Here is a 19,119-nt window from a genome sequence, read left to right as displayed (position 1 = left end):
AACAATATTTCCATTAATTTCTCTACAATTTCATTTCACTGGACTTTCTAAAACCACTTAGTATATTTACAGTACTCTAAATGTTTTAGTTGCATTTCCTGATTGTACTAAAGATTAAGATTATAATTTCCTAATAGCTTGCTTCACCTGTGAAGTGTGCGCATGTGCGGGGCCTTTCCAGTGCATGTGCGGGGTCTCGGGTCGGCGAGGCCTGTGGAATCAGCGACATTTTCCAGATGCTTTGAAGTTATATATTACGGAAATGAGTTGCTTAAAGCTTAAATAAAGTTGAAGTAAATTACGAGTAGCGTAAAAGTTTCATTTGTCTCACAACAATTTAAGCAACTCAATCTGAGAAGTTAAGCAGTGTGACATCGAGATGGAGAAAAGATTGAAACCACAATGCTTGGATCTGGATCCCAATTCACCTACTGCTGCAAAGGAATGGAAGCACTGGCTTCGTACACTAAATAACTTTGATGAGTGTGGCGACGGTGCACCAGGCAGATTGAGGACATTAATAAGCTCTGTCTCTTATGATGTATATGATTACGTAGAGGAATGTACAACTTATGATTCTGTTATTGATGTACTAAGCAGACTCTTCGTTAAGACACCCAATGTAATATTTGCTCGACACCTCCTTGCTACTCGGAAACAAAAATCTGGTGAGTCACTTGATGAATTTTTACAAGAACTTCAAAGATTTAGTAAAGACTGTGCCTTCAAAGCAGTTGGTTGGTTTGGCATCGCCTATTATACGACAGAGACTATTAGAAAACAAAACCTTGGATCTACAGTCGGCTTACAATCAAGCTTACTCATTTGACTTGGCTCAGAAAAATTCAGATGCTTATGGCTCATCTAATGTGTATTCTGATGCAACTACCCTGTACTACAAAAGAATCTCACCCAAGTACTAATATGGAGCAAGCTGAAACAATTTCTACTGATAAATGTGCCCTTGCTGCAGCATATACTTATTCAAAAAGGAAGTGTTACTTTTGCAGGGGTAATATTCATAATAGAGAGATATGTCCTGCTCGAGAGGCAACTTGTAATAGTTGTGGCAAGAAGGGACATTATTCTAGAGTATGCAAGTCCAAAGCAACTACTAAAGGTGTGACTGCTGCCATGTATATGCCTTCTTTATGTGCAATTACAGCTGCATTTCCTCAGAGCTTGTCTCATGCAGCTACAACGGTATCCATCAATGGCCATACACTTAATGTACTACTTGATTTTGGCAGTTCAGAAAGTTTTATAAGTGAACAAGTTGTGTCTCTAACTATAATTTCTTCAAATAGAGAAATCTCGATGCGATGGCTCTGACAACTGTCAATACTCAAATTATTGGATCTTGTATTGTAGACTTTATTCTGAACAAAACTAGTTATAAATCTGTATGTCTTGGTATTTTGAAAAATTTGTGTTGCGATTCTAGGTCAGGATTTTCAGAAACAGCACAGATCACTTCAAATAATGTATGAAGGAACTATGCCTGATCTTGTATTGTCAAAGCCACCAGTATTGTGTGTTTTTTCTGCTGCATCTGTTGAATGTCCTTCATTATTCACTAATTTATCCCCTAAGTGCAAGCCAAATGCTACAAAATCAAGACATTTTAGTAAAGATGACAGAAACTTTATCGACACAGAAGTAACTAATCTTTTACGAGAAGGTATCATAGAACCCAGCTCTTCCCTTTGGAGGGCACAAGTTGTCGTGGTTAAGGACCCCTTGGAGAGACAAAGAAAGAGACTCTGCATTGATTACTCTCAAACTATAAACCAGTTCACGGAGCTTGATGCATATCCATTACCTCGTATAGAAGAGATTATCAATACATTAGCTAAGTATAAGATATTCTCTACTTTTGACCTAAAAAGTGCTTACTACCAAATTCCTTTGAAAGAATCAGAGAAGAAATGCACTGCGTTTGAAGCAAATGGGAAATTATACCGCTATTGCAGTTCCTTTTGGTGTAACTAATGGTGTGGCTGTTTTTCAGAGAGGGATGGACAAACTTGTTGAACAAGAAAACCTTAAAGATACTTTCCCTTATCTTGATAATATAACTATTGCAGAGAAAGACCAAGCTGAACATGACGAAAATGTACAACGGTTTTTAGAAGTTGTACATTCTAAAAATCTAACATTAAATGAGGCAAAGTCAATAACATCAGTGTCATCAATTAATATTCTTGGTTATTGGGTTGGAAATGATTTAATCAAGCCTGATCCAGAAAGACTCCGCCCACTCCAAGAGATACCTGTTCCAGCTATATTAAACTCTCTACGAATGGTTCTTGGTATGTTTGCATATTATGCTAAATTGATACCAAATCTTTCTGACAAAATTCAACCTCTGATGAGAGCAAAATCTTTCCCCCTTGACTCTACGGCAATTGGTGCCTTTACTTCTTTAAAGAAACAATTAGAATCTGCAACATTACATTTGTTGTTGAATGTGATGCCTCTGATTTAACAGTATCAGCAACATTAAATCAAGGACGACGACCAGTGGCTTTCATGTCTCGTACTCTCCAAGGTAGTGAATTGCACTACCCACCCGTCGAAAAGGAAGCTCCAGCAATTATTGAAGCAGTGAGAAAATTGAGTCATTTCCTTGCTTGCCAGCGCTTCACTTTGATAACAGATCAGCATTCAGTAGCTTTTATGCTGGATAATCGGAAACGAACGAAGATGAAAAACAGTAAAATTCACGAATGGAGGATTGAATTATCTGCATATAGTTATTCAATTGAGTACCGCCCTGGTAAGGATAATGTTGCTCCGGATACATTAACTCGAGCAGTTTGTGCCTCTGTTCTTTCTTCTACACTCACTGATCTTCACAATGGGCTCTGTCATGCTGGAGTCACTCGTTTGTTACACTATGTTCGTTCCAAAAAAGTATCTTTCTCTACAGAAGATGTGAAGATGACGTGTGCTTCATATAGAATCTGTGCTGAATTAAAATCAAGGTTCTTCCGTCCTGAAGAAGGAAGATTGATCAAAGCTACTCAACCTATGGAACGTTTGAGTATTGACTTCAAAGGTCCTTTACCATCCTCCTCTCGAAATGTTTATATACTTAGCATAGTTGATGAATATTCAAGGTTTCCATTTGTCTTTCCTTGTCCAAATATGTCAGCTGCTACGGTTATCAAATGTTTAGATCAACTGTTTTCATTCTGTGGATTTCCAAGTTACATACATTCTGATAGGGGCACCTCATTCATGTCAAAAGATTTAAAAGACTACCTTTCTAATAGAGGAATTGCAACAAGTAAAACAATACCATAACATCCTATTGGAAATGGTCAGATTGAGAGGTATAACGGAATCATTTGGAAAGCAGTGAAACTGGCCTTAAAGTCAAATGACATACCAGATCAGCAGTGGGAGTGTGTTCTACCAGATGCATTACACTCCATCAGATCTCTACTGTCAACTGCTACCAATACTGCACCGCATGAGCGGTTCTTTAACTTCAAACGGCGTTCTTCTAGTGGTACTTCTCTGCCATCATGGTTGACTAGCCCTGGGCCTGTGTTGATCGTCGGTATGTCTGATCAAATAAGAATGAGTCTTTTGTTGATGGTTGAACTGACTGATGTTAATCCTTCTAATGCAACTATCAAGTATCAGGATGGACGTCAGTCAACTCACTTCGTGACCTTGCACCATGTCCGTCTTCTCCATCACTTCTTGATAATATTAATCGAGAACTTCCTTCAACACTCCCATCATCCCCTATGAAAACTTCTATAAGTAATTCTAAAATTGAAAATGTAAATAACAATACGAGTGAAGTTGATGACCAAGCAATATATGTACCACCAGCTATTGAAACACCATTATCTCCTGACGCTCCAGTGCTGCGATGGTCATCAAGACATATTAAACCTCCTGATCGTCTCAACTTATAAATAGGAGGGGAGAATGATGTGTGTGCATGTGCGGGGCCTTTTCAGAGTGTGAGCATATGCGGGGTCTTTCCAGAGTGTGCGCATGTGCGGGGTCTCGGGTCGGCGAGGCCTGCGGAATCAGCGATATTTTCCAGATGCTTTGAAGTTATGTATTACGGAAATGAGTTGCTTAAAGCTTAAATAAAGTTTAAGTAAATTACGAGTAGCGTAAATGTTTCATTTGCCTCACAACAACCTGTATGTTAGCTTACATTGACGTGTACATAGACAGTTAGTGCCCTCCATAATGTTTGGGACAAAGACCCATCATTTATTTATTTGCCTCTGTACTCCCCAATTTGAGATTTGTAATAGATAAAAACACATGCTGTTAAAGTGCACTTTGTCAGATTTTCTCGACCCGAAACGTCACCTATTCCTTCGTTTCATCGATGCTCCCTCACCCGCTGAGTTTCTCCAGCATTTTTGTCTACCTCAGATTTTACCGTCTCCAGTACGGTAATTGACCGTCTCCAGTACGAGGTTGGTATTGATGGCACTGCCCCGAGCTGGTTCATCTCCTACCTCAAAGATAGGAGTTTCTCTACTAACATAGGCAACTCTTTCTCCTCCCCAGCTAGCCTCTGCTGTGGGGTTCCACACGGTTCCATCCTTGGACGTATTCTCTACTCCCTGTATATGCTCCCCTTAGGCAAAGTCATTCAAAGGCACGGCATTTCCTTCCATTGCTATGCAGACGATACACAACTCTATCTCCCCCTGAAGCCCAAAAAACAATCAAATCTACTTAACCTTATCCACTGCCTCGAGGATATAAAGTTTTGGATGGCCCAGAACTTCCTCCAACTAAACGAGAGTAAGTCTGAGGTCATCCTTCTCGGCCCCTCGGACTCAATCAAAACGTTGGCAGGCAACCTTGGAAGCCTTACCCCATTACTCAAAACTCACGTCAGAAACCTTGGCGTGATATTTGACTCAGCATTGAAATTTGGCAAACAAGTCAATGCCGTGATAAAAGCTAGCTTCTTCCAGCTTCGGACGATTGCTAAAATAAAACAATTCCTCCAGTTTGATGACCTCGAAAAGATCATCCACACATTTATCTCCTCCCACCTCGATTACTGCAACTCCCTTTACACTGGCATCAGCCAATCTTCCCTGTCCCGCCTGCAACTGGTCCAAAACCCCGCAGCAAGACTCCTGACGGGCACCCGAAAAAGGGACCACATCACCCCGATTCTGGCCTCTCTCCACTGGCTCCCTGTGCGGTTCCGAATAAATTTCAAGATCCTTCTTTATGTTTACTAAGCCCTTAACGGGCTTGCCCCCACCTACATCAAAAGTCTGCTTACACACACAACCTCCAGGTCCCTCAGATCGTCCGACTTGGGGTTACTGAACATCCCGTGGTTTAAGCATAAGCTCAGGGGCGACCGCGCCTTTGTGGTTGCAGCTCCGAGACTGTGGAACAGCATTCCTCTTCCCATCAGAACTGCCCCCTCCATCGACTCTATTAAGTCGAGACTAAAAACTCATCTTTACTCTCAAGCCTTTCTTGACGGCCTGAGGGAGGGCTATATGTATGTATGTACTTAATCTATGAACCATTGCTGTATAACATTAGTATCTCCACCAATGTAAAGCACTTTGGTCAACGGGAGCTGTTTTTTAAATGTGCTATAGAAATAAAAGCGATTTGACGATTTGCCTTCAACATGCCCAGGCCATAACACCCCAACCACCTAATACTGTAACATCACCAAATCCAGAATTAAGCCACTTGCAGTCAAATTATTTACAAAATCTGAATAGCTTAGGCCCTTGCACCAATAAGATAGTTTCAGGTCAATGAACTTTCAAAAATGTTTTTTTACAGGACAATATTGTTATTTTTTGTATATGCAAGACTTGTATTTAAGAATACAGGTTGTTATTATTTCCTGTATTTAAGAATGCAGGAAAGTTCGAGAAGGAATAAGAGAGTAAGGTCAAGGCCAATTGTGAGCGGTGTGAGAGGGGAGGTGAATACCGAAGTCAAAGTGTTGTATATGAATACACGAAGTATAAGAAATAAAGTGGATGAGCTTGAGGCTCAATTAGAAATTGGCAACTATATGATGTTGAGGGAATTACAGAGACATGGCTGCAAGAGGGCCAGGGCTGGGAACTGAATATTCAAGGGTATACCTATCGAAAAGACAGACAGGTGGGCAGATGGGGTGGGGTAGCTCTGTTGGCAAGGGATGAAATTCAGTCCCTTGCAAGGGGTGACATTGGAACAGGAGATGTGGAGTGAATATGGATAGAACTAAGGAATTGTAAGGATGAAAAGACCCTAATGGGACATCTACAGGCCCCCAAACAGTAGCCTGGATATAGGGTGCAAGTTAAAATTGGCATATCATAAATGTAATGCTACGGATGTTATGGGAGATTTCAACATGCAGGTAGACTGGGAAAATCAGGTACTGGTACAGAGCAACAGAAAATAACTAAAAAGGCAATACGGGGAGAAAAGATGAGGTACAAAGGTAAGCTAGCCAAGAATATAAAGGAGGATAGTGAAAGCTTCTTTAGGTATGTGAAGAGAAAAAATTAGTTAAGACCAAAGACTGAAAAAGGTGAATTTATTAGGGGGAACAGGAAATAGCTGATGAGTTGAACAGGAACTTTGGATCCGTCTTCACCAAGGAGGACACAAACAATCTTCCTGATGTACTAGTGGCCAGAGGATCTGGGGTAGCGGAGGAACTGAAGGAAATCCACATTAGACATGAAAAGGTGATGACTGATGGGACTAAAGGCTGATAAATCCCCAGGGCCTGATGGTCTGCATCCCAGGAAGTGGCTCTAGAAATCGTGGACATATTGGTGTTCATTTTTCAATGTTCTATAGATTCAGGATCAGTTCCTGTGGATTGGAGGGTAGCTAATGTTATCCCACTTTTTAAAAAAGGTGGGAGAGAGAAAACAGGGAATTATAGACCAGTTCACCTGACATCGGTGGTGGGGAAGATGCTGGAGCCAATCATAAAAGATGAAATAACGGCACATTTAGATAGCAGTAACAGGACTGGTCCAAGTCAGCATGGATTTATGAGGGGGAAATCATGCTTGACTAATCTTCTGGAATGTTTTGAGGATGTAACAAGGAAAATTGACAAGGGGGAGCCAGTGGATGTCGTGTACCTGGACTGTCAGAAAGCATTTGATAAGGTCCCACATAGGAGGTTAGGAATGCTGACATGGATATAAAATTAGTAGGCAAACAGGAAACAAAGAGTAGGGATTAACGGGTCCCTTTCAGAATGGCAGGCAGTGACTAGTGGGGTACTGCAAGGCTTGGTGCTGGGACCACAGCTATTTACAATATACATCAATGATTTAGGTGAAGGGATTCAAAGTAACATTAGCAAATTTGCAGATGACACAAAGCTTGGTGGCAGTGTGAACTGTGAGGAGGATGCTATGAGAATTCAGGGTGACTTGGACAGGTTGGGTGAGTGGGCAGATGCAGTTTAATGGGGATAAATGTGAGGTTATCCACTTTGGTAGCAAAAACAGGAAGGCAGATTATGATCTAAATGGTGTCAAGTTGAGAAAAGGGGAAGTACAATGGGATTTGGGGGGGGGGGGGTCCTTGTTCATCAGTCAATGAAAGTAAGCATGCAGGTACAGCAGGCAGTGAAGAAAGCGAATGGCATATTGGCCTTCAAAACAAGAGGAGTTGAGTATAGGAGCAAAGAGGTCCTTCTGCAGTTGTACAAGGACCTAGTGAGACCACGCCTGGAGTATGTGTGCAGTTTTGGTCCCTTAATTTGATAAAGGACATTCTTGCTATTGAAGGAGTGCAGAGTAGGTTCACAAGGTTAATTCCCGGGATGGCGGCACTGTCATATGCTGAGAGAATGGAGCGGCTGGGCTTGTATATTCTGGAATTTAGGATGAGAGGGAATCTTATTGAAACATATAAGATTATTAAGGGTTTGGACACAGTAGAGGCAGAAAACATGTTCCCGATGTTGGGGGAGTCCAGAACCAGTTTAAGAATAAGGGATAAGGCATTTAGTACGGAGATGAGGAAACACTTTTTCACACAGAGAGTTGTGAGTCTGTGGAATTCTCTGCCTCAGAGGGCGGTGGAGGCCCGTTCTCTGGATACTTTCACGAGAGAGCTTGATAGGACTCATAAAAATAGCCCAGTCAGGGGATATGGGGAGAAGGCAGGAACAGGATACTGATTGTGGATGATCAGCTATGATCACATTGAATGGTGGTGCTGGCTCGAACGGCCTACTCCTGCACCTATTGTCTATTGTGGAATGTGAAGGCATGAATCTCAGTTGGCATCATTCATGCCTCCTCAGATTGAGATGTTACCATTGCAGAAATGTAAGCTTTTCAGATTAGAATTAAAGAAGTTCCACATTAATTGGAGGTGCCATTTGTGATAGATGATGAGCAAAGGCAACAGTTCAGCAAGGTGTAATTATAGGGATTTCTCTTGAATGCTTTAAAAAAAATAAGCGAGAAAAACGCAAGGAATTCCGAAAAACGCAAGGAATCGTGGGATTTGTCAAAGGTCACACGCGATAAACATTCTCGCCAAGTGTGCTGCTGCATGTATACAGACCTGCGTTTTATCCGTAGTCAGGATCGAACCGGGGTCTCCGGCACTGCAAGCGCTGTTGAATTGCTACTGGACCGTCCCCTCCCGAGTGTCCCAACCCTGTCCGGGGGCGGCCAGTGATGTCCGGGGTGACCCTGGACTGACGGGACATCAGCCCGGAGCTGTGGCGGCCTATGCTTACAGCCAGCACAGAGAAGAAGTGCCAACTCCAGCTCAACACTGCCTGTCCCGCCGAGTTAACCGAAGGCCCTGGACACAAAAATTCTAACCATCATTTTTAATAATGCTTTTTCTATTGGAATATATTCACTACTCTTGTTAGATTGATCAAGAACATTCAAAACTAGCTTTTGGACTGACAGGACACTGGCCCGGAGCAGTGGAGTTAGCGCTTCTTCTCCGCACTGGCTGTAAGCCTGGGCCACCACTGCTCCGGGCCGGTGTCCAATACAATTATTGAAAAGTATATTTTTGCTCTGTCCTACCTATGCTAGTAGAGTATCTATTTCAACACAAAATCTAAATTCAGGAGTGCCAATAAAAAGTTGTATTTGTGATTTAGCCTGAAAGATGAGAGTACACTTTGGAAACATAATCTCACAGAGTAAAAGGATGAAGGTCACAAGTTTCTTCTTTTAACTCAAAAACAGAACCATATCCAACTCTACCTCCCATTATGATGGAAACTTTCCAAGAATTTCACCAACTACTTTCTTGGAAAATAATTTCTTCATCCTATATTCCTTTTTTTTTAAACCATAGATGTTTTAAAGAGATCACTTCAACACAGTTGGCACCAAAAACAACCCTGCTGAAAAGTTAACAATGAACAAAATACATTCATTTATTCTTACTGATTTAATCATTACTAACATTCAGTAAACAAAAGTAGCAATCATTTCAAGAGCGAAGGGAGAGAACATTCCTGCCCATTTGTAACTTAATTATCACAGGAAACATGATAAGTAATACAATCACTTTTGACTTTCTCGTGGTACCAATTTTTATGACATTAAAGGTCAACATAAATATAAATGGTAGATTGTATACTATTAACACCACATAGCGGAAAAAGAAAAATGAATAAGTCATGCAGTGGATGTAGTGTACATGGACTTCAGTAATGCTTTTGACAAAGTCTCACAAGATTCGCAAGGTTAAGTCACAAGAAATCTCAGGCACATTAGCAACTGGGTCCAAAATTGCAGAAACAAGGTACTGCAGATGCTGATTTACAAAAAAAAATACACACACACACAAAGTGCTGGAGTAACTCAAATGGTCAGGCAGCATTTCTGGGGATAGACACAAAGTACTGGAGGACCTCAATGTGTCAGGCAGCATCTCTGGAGAAGGGTGACGTTTCGGGTCGAGACCCTTCTTCAGACTTCATCTCGGGGGATGTGTATAACTGTAGATGCTGGTGTAGACCGAAGATAGACACAAAGTGCTGGAGGAAGATGGGTCTCGACCCGAAACGTCACCCTTTCCTTCTCTCCAGATATGCTGCCTGCCCCGCTAAGTTACTCCAACACTTCATCTCTGGGGAGATGGATAGGCGACATTTCGGTTCGGACCCACCTTCAGACTGAAGAAATCTGAAGATATCGTTGCTGGATGAAATTGATTTTCATTTGGACCCGAGCAAAGCACTGAAATGTGTTTTCCTTGTGGGAAGTCATGTCACGCCGATAGGCATGGGGAGGATTTTTGAAGCATTAGATTAGTTCTGACCATGACGGCCAGCTGAAGCCGCAGAGCACCGCGGCTCTACCCGAGACATGCCCACATGCAATCCCGTTAAACTACACACCCAGTGTACTTTCCCGAAAGTGAGTCGGGTACCTCCGACCGAACCTCTTTCTCCTCTTCTCCTCCTTCTTCTTCTTGTTCTTGTTCAGCGGCAAACGCCGCTTCTCCCATTTGCCGCGCCGCCATCTTGCTCTCGACTGGCGGGCCGGGGGGGTGGAACCATAAGCCGGAAGTGACGGATGGGGTCGCGCGCTCAGGGCGGGCGGCGGGAGGAGCAAAGAGAGACCCAGAGGCCGGAAGTGACGGCTGGGGTCGCGCGCTCAGGGCGGGCGGCGAACGCCCGGGAAACTCGGTCTAACGGTAGTAGAGCGCGCTGACGACGAGGAGGCGCCCGGGGGCTGTGGGCGCTGTTACTGTCACTGACGGTGTCAGGGGAAGGCCATGGGGTCTGGCCAACCGTCCTGCTGCTAAGGTGCGTGACCTTGGGGGGGAAAAACCTGCACCACCACCACAGCACGCGTGTCCAGCATCAGTTGGGTCTGAAGAAGGGTCTCGACCTCGAAACGTCACCCATTCCTTCTCTCCAGAGATGTGACTGACCCGCTGAGTTACCCCAGCATTTTGTGTCGATCCGAGACTGTAACTTGCATTGAAACCTCCGCGACTGAGCTTTTACCTTTATCCACCCAACTATAGTTACCCAACCAGATGCAACTAAATTTAAAGTAGCTCTTTCTTCCCAATAACCCTTTCTGGCTTAAGCCCTCCCTTCACCACCTCCAGTTTAAATTCCATTTGGAATATTTTGGAGGACCAAGAACCAAGAATCCCCCCCCCCCCCCAACCCCAGTGCGTGCTCCACAGGGAGCTGTCAAATGAAGCATTTGCACCACGGCGGGGGTGTCACACTGTCAGACTCATCGGAGGACCCAGCAGTACAGTAAGTGCAGTACAGCAAAGCTGCGCTTGTCATGCTTCATTATAGGGAGGTTGCATGGCAGTCCAGGTCACGACCCGTGACCCCTACTGTTGCCCCGCAACGTCAACTGGAGTACACGCGATGAACTACAGGTAAGCACTTAGCATGGCTTCCAATGTAACGGACCTGTTAAAAAACGCTGAAATGGTCAATTTTTGCGCTGTAAATAATTGTGGAGATCGGGGTAAACGTGAGAGACATCTGTCCTACTTCAGAATTCCAAGAGTGAGGAGAAATGATGGTAGAGAGAAGCGACAGTTGAAGGGACAACAACAGCTAAAGTGGTTGGCGAACATTGGCCGTGCAGATATCAAGATTGAAAATATTGGGAATTATCGTGTTTGCTCACTGCATTTCATCAAAAGTAAGGCATTATTTGTGTTTTTTCTTGATACCTAAAAATCTGTCTGTAAAATTTTAAAATTGCCCATGGTTCTCGTCGATATCTGCACGGCCAATGTTCACCAACCACTTTAGCTGTTGTTGTCCCTTCAACTGTCGCTTCTCTCTACCATCATTTCTCCTCACTTTTGGAATTCTGAAGTAGGATAGATGTTTCTCACGGTTACCCCAATCTCCACAATTATTTACAGCGCAAAAATTGACCATTTCGGCGGTTTTTAACAGGTAAGAAAGTATGCGTTTCGTGTATTAACAGTGTATGCCAGAAGCTGCCATGTCCTCCACATGGATTGAGCTGCTCCGTGCGTCACGCCCTTTGACCCGATGGCCTTACGTGCAACCCCCCTATAATGCTGCAGTTGTGTCCACTGCTAACAGTATATTGCAATGCAGCTGGATTGCTCTTTGCAACAAAAAGTTTTTCACAATGACACAAATGCTGGAGTAACTCAGCGGGACAGGCAATAGATAATAGGTGCAGGAGTAGGCCATTCGGCCCTTCGAGGAGCCAGCATCGCCATTCATGGCACCTAATTTCTATGTTTCTATCATCCCCAATCAGTACCCCGTTCCTGCCTTCTCCCCATATCCCCTGACACCGCTATCTTTAAGAGCCCTATCTAGCTCTCTATTGAAAGTATCCAGAGAACCGGCCTCCACCGCCTCTGAGGCAGAGAACTCCACAGACTCACAACTCTGTGAAAAAGTGTTTCCTTGTCTCAGTTCTAAATGGCTTACCCCTTATTCTTAAACTGTGGCCCCTGGTTCAGGACTCCCCCAACATCAGGAACAGGTTTACTGCCTCTAGCATGTCCAAACCCTTAATAATCTTATATGTTTCAATAAGATATCCTCTCATCCTTCTAAACTCCAGAGTATACAAGGGTCAATGGAGAGAAGGAATGGATAACGTTTCCGGTCGAGACCCATCTTCGGACCCTGAAGAAGACTTTCTGAAGAAGGGTCTCGACCCGAAATGTCACCCATTCCTTCTCTCCAGAGATGCTGCCTGTCCTGCTGCGTTACTCCAGCATTTCGTGTCTACCTTCGATTTAAATTGTCATCTGAAGTTCTTTCCTACATAGCTTTTCACAGTACCTCGGTACACGTGACAATAATAAACAAAACACTAGAGTGCAATGCCTTAGGATTGCCCTCTGCTAACTCTAGAGTGCAATGCAGCAGGATTGTCCACTGCCATTACTAGAGTGCTATTGGTCAGGATAGCCCCCTGCTTACACCAGAGTGCAGTGTAGCAGGATGCCTTCTGCAAACATGAGTGCAGAGCTGTAGGATTGTCCACTGCTGGCACTACATTGCAATGCAGCAAGATTAAATTTATGAGAGTCAGCGTGGAAACGCCCTGTGGCGCGTTGACCAGCTATCACTCTGTACACTAGCACTATCCTGCACACTAGGGACAATTTACAGTTTTACAGAAGCCAATTAACCTATAAACCTGTACGCACCTGGAGAAAACATAGAAATATGGAAAAATGGTGCATGATACATAGACAATAGGTGCAGGAGTAGGCCATTCGCACCTTCGAGCCAGCACCGCCATTCAATGTGATCATGGCTGTACATCCAGAATCAGTACCCCATTCGTGCCTTCTCCCCATACCCCTTGATTCCGCTTGCCCTAAGAGCTGTATCTAACTCTCTTTTGAATGCATTCAGTGAATCAGCCTCCACTGCCTTCTGAGGCAGAGAATTCCACAAATTTACAATTCTCTGTGTGAAAAAGTTTTTCCTCATCTCCGTTCTAAATGGCCTACCCCTTATTCTTAAACTGTGGCCCATGGTTCTGGACTCCCTGAACATCAGGAGCATGTTTCCTGCATCTAGCGTGTCCAATCCCTTAATAATTTTATATGTTTCTATGATACCCTCTCATCCTTAAGAACTTAAAGAACTTCAACAGCGCAAAGTACAAAAATAATTAGAACATTTAAAACGGCTTGGTACAACAGGAAAGAGTGGCAATGCGGTTGTATTTCAACAAATAGACTGTTTTGTTTCCCGTGCCTGTTATTTTCTCTATCTAGTGGAACTGTAAGGGTAGCAGGTATGGGTACAGTGATTTAAATAATTTTCCTAATGCTTTAAACAAGCACGAGAGATCTGCTGCACATTATGAAAGCCAAATAGCATGGAAGACATTTGGGTCTAATAATAATAATAATGTCTTTATTGTCATTGCACAGAGGTACAATGAGATTTGGAATGCAACTTCCATCCAATGTAATAACTTAATTAGCTAAAAATTTAGACACCCAGAGAAACAAGATTTAAAAAACACAGTTAAAGCAGTATAAAGTGCAAATATATATGTGCCGGGTTGATGTGCGACGTGACCATCCGAGGGAGACAGTTCATGGGGGGGCACTTAGCTGGACCGGTTCAGAGCAGCTATAGCTCTGGGGATGAAGCTGTTCCTCAATCTGGAGGTGCGGGCGTAGAAGGCCTTGTAACGTCTGTCGGATGGTAGAAGTTCGAACAGACTATTGCAAGGGTGTGGGGAGTCTTTATGAATGCTGATGGCCTTCCTGAGGCACCGGATCAACACGGATCGACTTGCTTATAGATAAGCAGAAGCAACTTAGCATTGATATTCACAATGAAAAAGTTAAGGAGAACAGAGAGATACTAAAAAAGTTAATATGTGCTACTTGCTTTTTGATCAGACAAGAACTTGCTTTTCGTGGTGATAATGAAAACAAAGAATCGCTAAATCGTGGAAACAATTGAGTTACTGAAATATACAGCAAAATTTGATGAAAAATTGGCACGTCATTTACAGAGTTCATCTGTTTTTTCTGGAATTTCTAACAAGATTCAAAATGACTTGATTGAAGCAGTAGGCACAGTTGTAGAAAATAATATTAAAGAAGAGATCGCAAAAGCCCCATTCATTGCATTAGAAGTGGATGAATCCACTTATATTTCAAATACAGCTCAGTGCTCCACAGTATTATGGTATATATTGGATTCTGAAATTAAAGAAGCATTCATAGGCTTTGACAAACTTAAGGACAGAACTGCTACTAATGTAACAGAATGTATATTCAATAACTTACACAAATATACTTGTGCTGAGAAACTTGTAGCACAGACATACGATGGAGCAATGGTAATGGCTTACTTACTTATTGCCTATTATGCCTCCTGGCATGTAGGGCAGCAACGAAGGTCCTCCACTCCTGTCTGTTCTGGGCTAGCTTCTGGACACTACCCCAGGTCAGGTCCATTGTTTTCATTTCCTCCTCTACAGTTCGTCGCCAGGTGTTTTTGGGTCTCCTTCTTTTCCCTTCCGGTGTCCAGTGCAGGGCTATTCTTGGGATGCTGTCTGGTTCTCTTCACCATTGACATTCATCCTAGCATCTGTCGATAGCCCTGGAAGTCCATCACACCCAGTAGTGTTGATTCCTTCAGTTGCTGTTTCTGTAACATATTTATTTTACGAGACAGGGTTGTTAGCCCTGTGCTCAACCCCTAACCTGGAGGACCAGTGGATCGCTCTTCATCTCGCCTCTACCCTTCGACCTGTCCAGCATGGGAGACCCTAAAGGAGACGAATCTCCCGCTGGCATAGCTCTAGGGGTCACTGAGACACACAAGCTCCCCGACCACGACAAGGTTGCAATCCATCGGGTAGCAATGGTAATGGCATCAAACTTAAATGGTGTTCAAGCTAAAGTATGAGAAAAGGCACCATCAGCTTTATTTACCCACTGCTATGCTCATAAGTTGAATCTTGTTCTGTCTCAGTCAGCTAAATTCATACCTGAATGTACAGGCCTTTTCAAGACCATTGACGCTCTTGCCTCATTTTTTAGTCATTCTACAAAACAAACGCAATTTCTTGATGGAAATAGTGCAGAAACTCATTCTAAAGGCAACACCAACCAGATGGACTTCAAACTCAAAGCAAATCCAAACTATTTTGCAATACCATGGAGACCTCTGTAAACATTTTGACAGCATTAACAGCAATCCTTTATTGTGGGATCCTGAAACTTTGGTGAGGAGCAATGGGTTTTATGCTTGGCTAACGAAAGATTCTACATACTTTCTTCACGTGGTTTATAATTAAATTTTCATTAAAACGGACACTCTCTACAACATTTTGCAAGCTAAAATGAAAGATATGCATAGAAATATAGAAAATAGGTGCAGGAGTAGGCCATTCGGCCCTTTGAGCCTGCACCGCCATTCAATATGATCATGGCTGATCATCCAAATCAATATCCCTTACCTGCCTTCTCTCCATACCCCCTGATCCCTTTAGCCACAAGGGCCACATCTAACTCGCTCTTAAACCTAGCCAATGAACTGGCCTCAACTACCTTCTGTGGCAGAGAATTCCACAGATTCACCACTCTCTGTGTAAAAAATGATTTTCTCATCTCGGTCCTAAAAGACTTCCCTCTTATCCCTAAACTGTGTCCTCTTGTTCTGGACTTCCCCAACATCGGGAATAATCTTTCTGCATCTAGCCTGTCCAACCCCTTAAGAATTTTGTAAGTTTCTATAAGATCCCCCCTCAATCTTCTAAATTCTAGTGTGTACAAGCCGAGTCTATCCAGTCTTTCTTCATATGAAAGTCCTGCCATCCCAGGAATCAGTCTGGTGAACCTTCTCTGTACTCCCTCTATGGCAAGAATGTCTTTCCTCAGATTAGGAGACCAAAACTGTACGCAATACCCCAGATGTGGTCTCACCAAGACCCTGTACAACTGCAGTAGAACCTCCCTGCTCTTATACTCAAATCCTTTTGCTATGAAATTCCTTATTGCATTGAAAGAATCAATGAAACAATACATTCGCTTGAGGATCTGCGCCAATATTTTGATGACATTCATGAAACGTTTGAAGAATATTGCAAAGAAAATGACCTGACTGAATCAAAATCTTGTTCAAAACGCCCAATTAAAGAAGAGTGAGCACGAATATTTGATCTGATATTGGTTGATATATTGAAGCATATGGAAGCAAGATACAGCGACTTCAAAAATTTACAATTCATTTCCTTAGTTGATGGAAACAAGTTTCAAAAACTTGCTTGTCAAATTGATCAGGAGGCAATACAAAGTTTAGAAAGAAACTACGGTAACTTCTTTGATGTCATAAGACTGAAAGCGGATCTAGCTGGAATTTATAATGCACAATTGTTTTGGGATAAATCATTTAAAGATTGACTTGTTTTTATATTTCAAAATGGGTAATGGGTAGTATAGAAGCTGGGATGTAATGTTAAAATTGTACAAGGCATTGGTGAGACCAAATCTGGAGTATGGTGTACATTTTGGTCGCCCAATATATAGGAAGGATGTCAACAAAATAGAGAGAGTACAGAGGAGATTTACTAGAATGTTGCCTGGGTTTCAACAACTAAGTTACCGAGATAGGTTGAATAAGTTAGGTCTTTATTCTCTGGAGCGCAGAAGGTTAAGGGGGGACTTGATAGAGGTCTTTAAAATGATGAGAGGGATAGACAGAGTTGATGTGATCAAGCTTTTCCCTTTGAGAATAGGGAAGATTCAAACAAGAGGACATGACTTCAGAATTAAGGGACAGAAGTTTAGGGGTAACATGAGGGGGAACTTCTTTACTCAGAGAGGTAGCGGTGTGGAATGAGCTTCCAGTGGAAGTGGTGGCGGCAGGTTCGTTGGTATCATTTAAAAATAAATTGGATAGGCATATGGATGAGAAGGGAATGGAGGGTTATGGTATGAGTGCAGGCAGGTGGGACTAAGGGAAAAAAGTTGTTCGGCACGGACTTGTAGGGCCGAGATGGCCTGTTTCCGTGCTGTAATTGTTATATGGTTATATGGGCTGGAACAAACGTTCCCTGAAGCCGTGAAGCTGCTACAATTAATTTTAACAATTCCTGCTGCAAGTTTCTGTTGAGAGATCATTTTCAGCTTGGAAAAGAATTAAAAGCTTCACCAGGAATAGAATGTCCAATGAAAGGCTTTCATCACTTGCTTTAATTTCTATCGAAAAGGAAAGATTTACTCAGATGGAGCAAAGTCCCACTGCTAGTTTCTATGAAAAAGTTATGGATATTTTTGCTGCAAACAAAGAGAGAAGAATGGATTTTGTGTACAAATAATATTGTACGTAAATTTCTTTGAGCTATATGTTTTTAAATACTTTATTAAGAGATAGGACCTATTGAAGACAAATTTCTTGATAAAAGTTGAGTGAACAATCTGCGCATGCGCGGTTTCCATGATTTATTTTTTTTAAAGCCGACTGACAGCTCACCGGGGAGAGAACCATCAGCGCATGCCCGGTTTTCAAGATTAAAAAAAAAGCCGACTGGCAGTTCACCAGGGAGAGAACAATCTGCGCATGCCCGGTTTTCAAGATTTTTTTACAGCCAACTGACATAGAAACAAGGTGCAGGAGTAGGCCATTCGGCCCTTCGTGCCTGCACCACCATTCAATATGATCATGGCTGATCATCCAACTCAGTATCCTGTACCTGCCTTCTCTCCATACCCCCTGATCCCTTTAGCCACAAGGGCCATATCTAACTCCCTCTTAAATATGGCCAATGAACTGGCCTCAACTACCTTCTGTGGCAGAGAATTCCAGAGATTCACCACTCTCTGTGTGAGAAATGATTTTCTCATTTCGGTCCTAAAGGATTTCCCCTTTATCCTTAAACTGTGACCCCTTGTCCTGGACTTCCCCAACATCGGGAACAATCTTCCTGCATCTAGCCTGTCCAACCCCTTAAGAATTTTGTAAGTTTCTATAAGATCCCCCCCTCAATCTTCTAAATTCTAGCGAGTACAAGCCGAGTCTATCCAGTCTTTTTTCATATGAAAGTCCTGACATCCCAGGAATCAGTCTGGTGAACCATCTCTGTACTCCCTCTATGGCAAGAATGTCTTTCCTCAGATTTGGAGACCAAAACTGTACACAGTACTCCAGGTGTGGTCTCACCAATACTCTGTACAACTGCAGTAGAACCTCCCTGCTCCTATACTCAAATCCTTTTGCTATGAATGCTAACACACCATTCGCTTTCTTCACTGCCTGCTGCACCTCGCTCGCTGGGGAGAGAACAATCTGCGCATGCGCGGTTTCCACGTTTTTTAAAAAAAGCCGACTGACAGCTCGCCGGGGAGAGAATAATCTGCATGGGCGGTTTTCAAGATTTTTAAAAGTCACTGCCTACCCTGACTAATTACTCAGGGCACATGCCTGTCCTAAGGGGATTGAAATTCATGAGGAAGGGAAAGATGCTGATGATGTATTACATAGTCAAGTTGAAAATGAACATATGAAATAAGAACGAAGTAGGCTGCTCAGCCATTTGAGTCTGTTCAGTGAGAGCATTGGCTGATCATTGGCTAACTGTCAGCGCCGTAGATGCCCGCTATTTGTATACACTGTGTATGCAA

General features: G+C 42.8%; 2 protein-coding genes across 4 annotated transcripts in view; one reads left to right on the top strand and one right to left on the bottom strand.

The window, feature by feature from the left end:
- The window catches only part of armt1 (acidic residue methyltransferase 1), a 30,293-nt gene extending 19,747 nt beyond the window's left edge, over nucleotides 1-10,546 (bottom strand). The window contains exon 1 of the mRNA XM_033026146.1: nucleotides 10,379-10,546. Within this exon, the coding sequence (XP_032882037.1) occupies nucleotides 10,379-10,503 (125 nt within the window). The 5' untranslated portion in view covers nucleotides 10,504-10,546. The remainder of the gene's footprint in view (nucleotides 1-10,378) is intronic.
- Nucleotides 10,547-10,612: 66 nt separating this feature from the next.
- Nucleotides 10,613-19,119, top strand: part of rmnd1 (required for meiotic nuclear division 1 homolog) — a 61,170-nt gene continuing 52,663 nt past the window's right edge. For 2 of the 3 annotated variants that reach the window (XM_033026149.1, XM_033026147.1), the window contains exon 1: nucleotides 10,613-10,789. The gene's annotated coding sequence lies outside the window, so the exon portion shown is untranslated. Of the gene's footprint in view, nucleotides 10,790-11,101; nucleotides 11,389-19,119 lie in introns of those variants that run through there. The other variant, XM_033026148.1, reaches the window with a different exon arrangement.

This window comes from Amblyraja radiata, chromosome 8 (genome assembly GCF_010909765.2).
Source record: "Amblyraja radiata isolate CabotCenter1 chromosome 8, sAmbRad1.1.pri, whole genome shotgun sequence".
NCBI classification, from domain to species: Eukaryota; Metazoa; Chordata; class Chondrichthyes; order Rajiformes; family Rajidae; genus Amblyraja; species Amblyraja radiata.
Note: the sequence above shows the minus strand (reverse complement) of the source record. Positions and strands in the feature narration are given on the sequence as shown.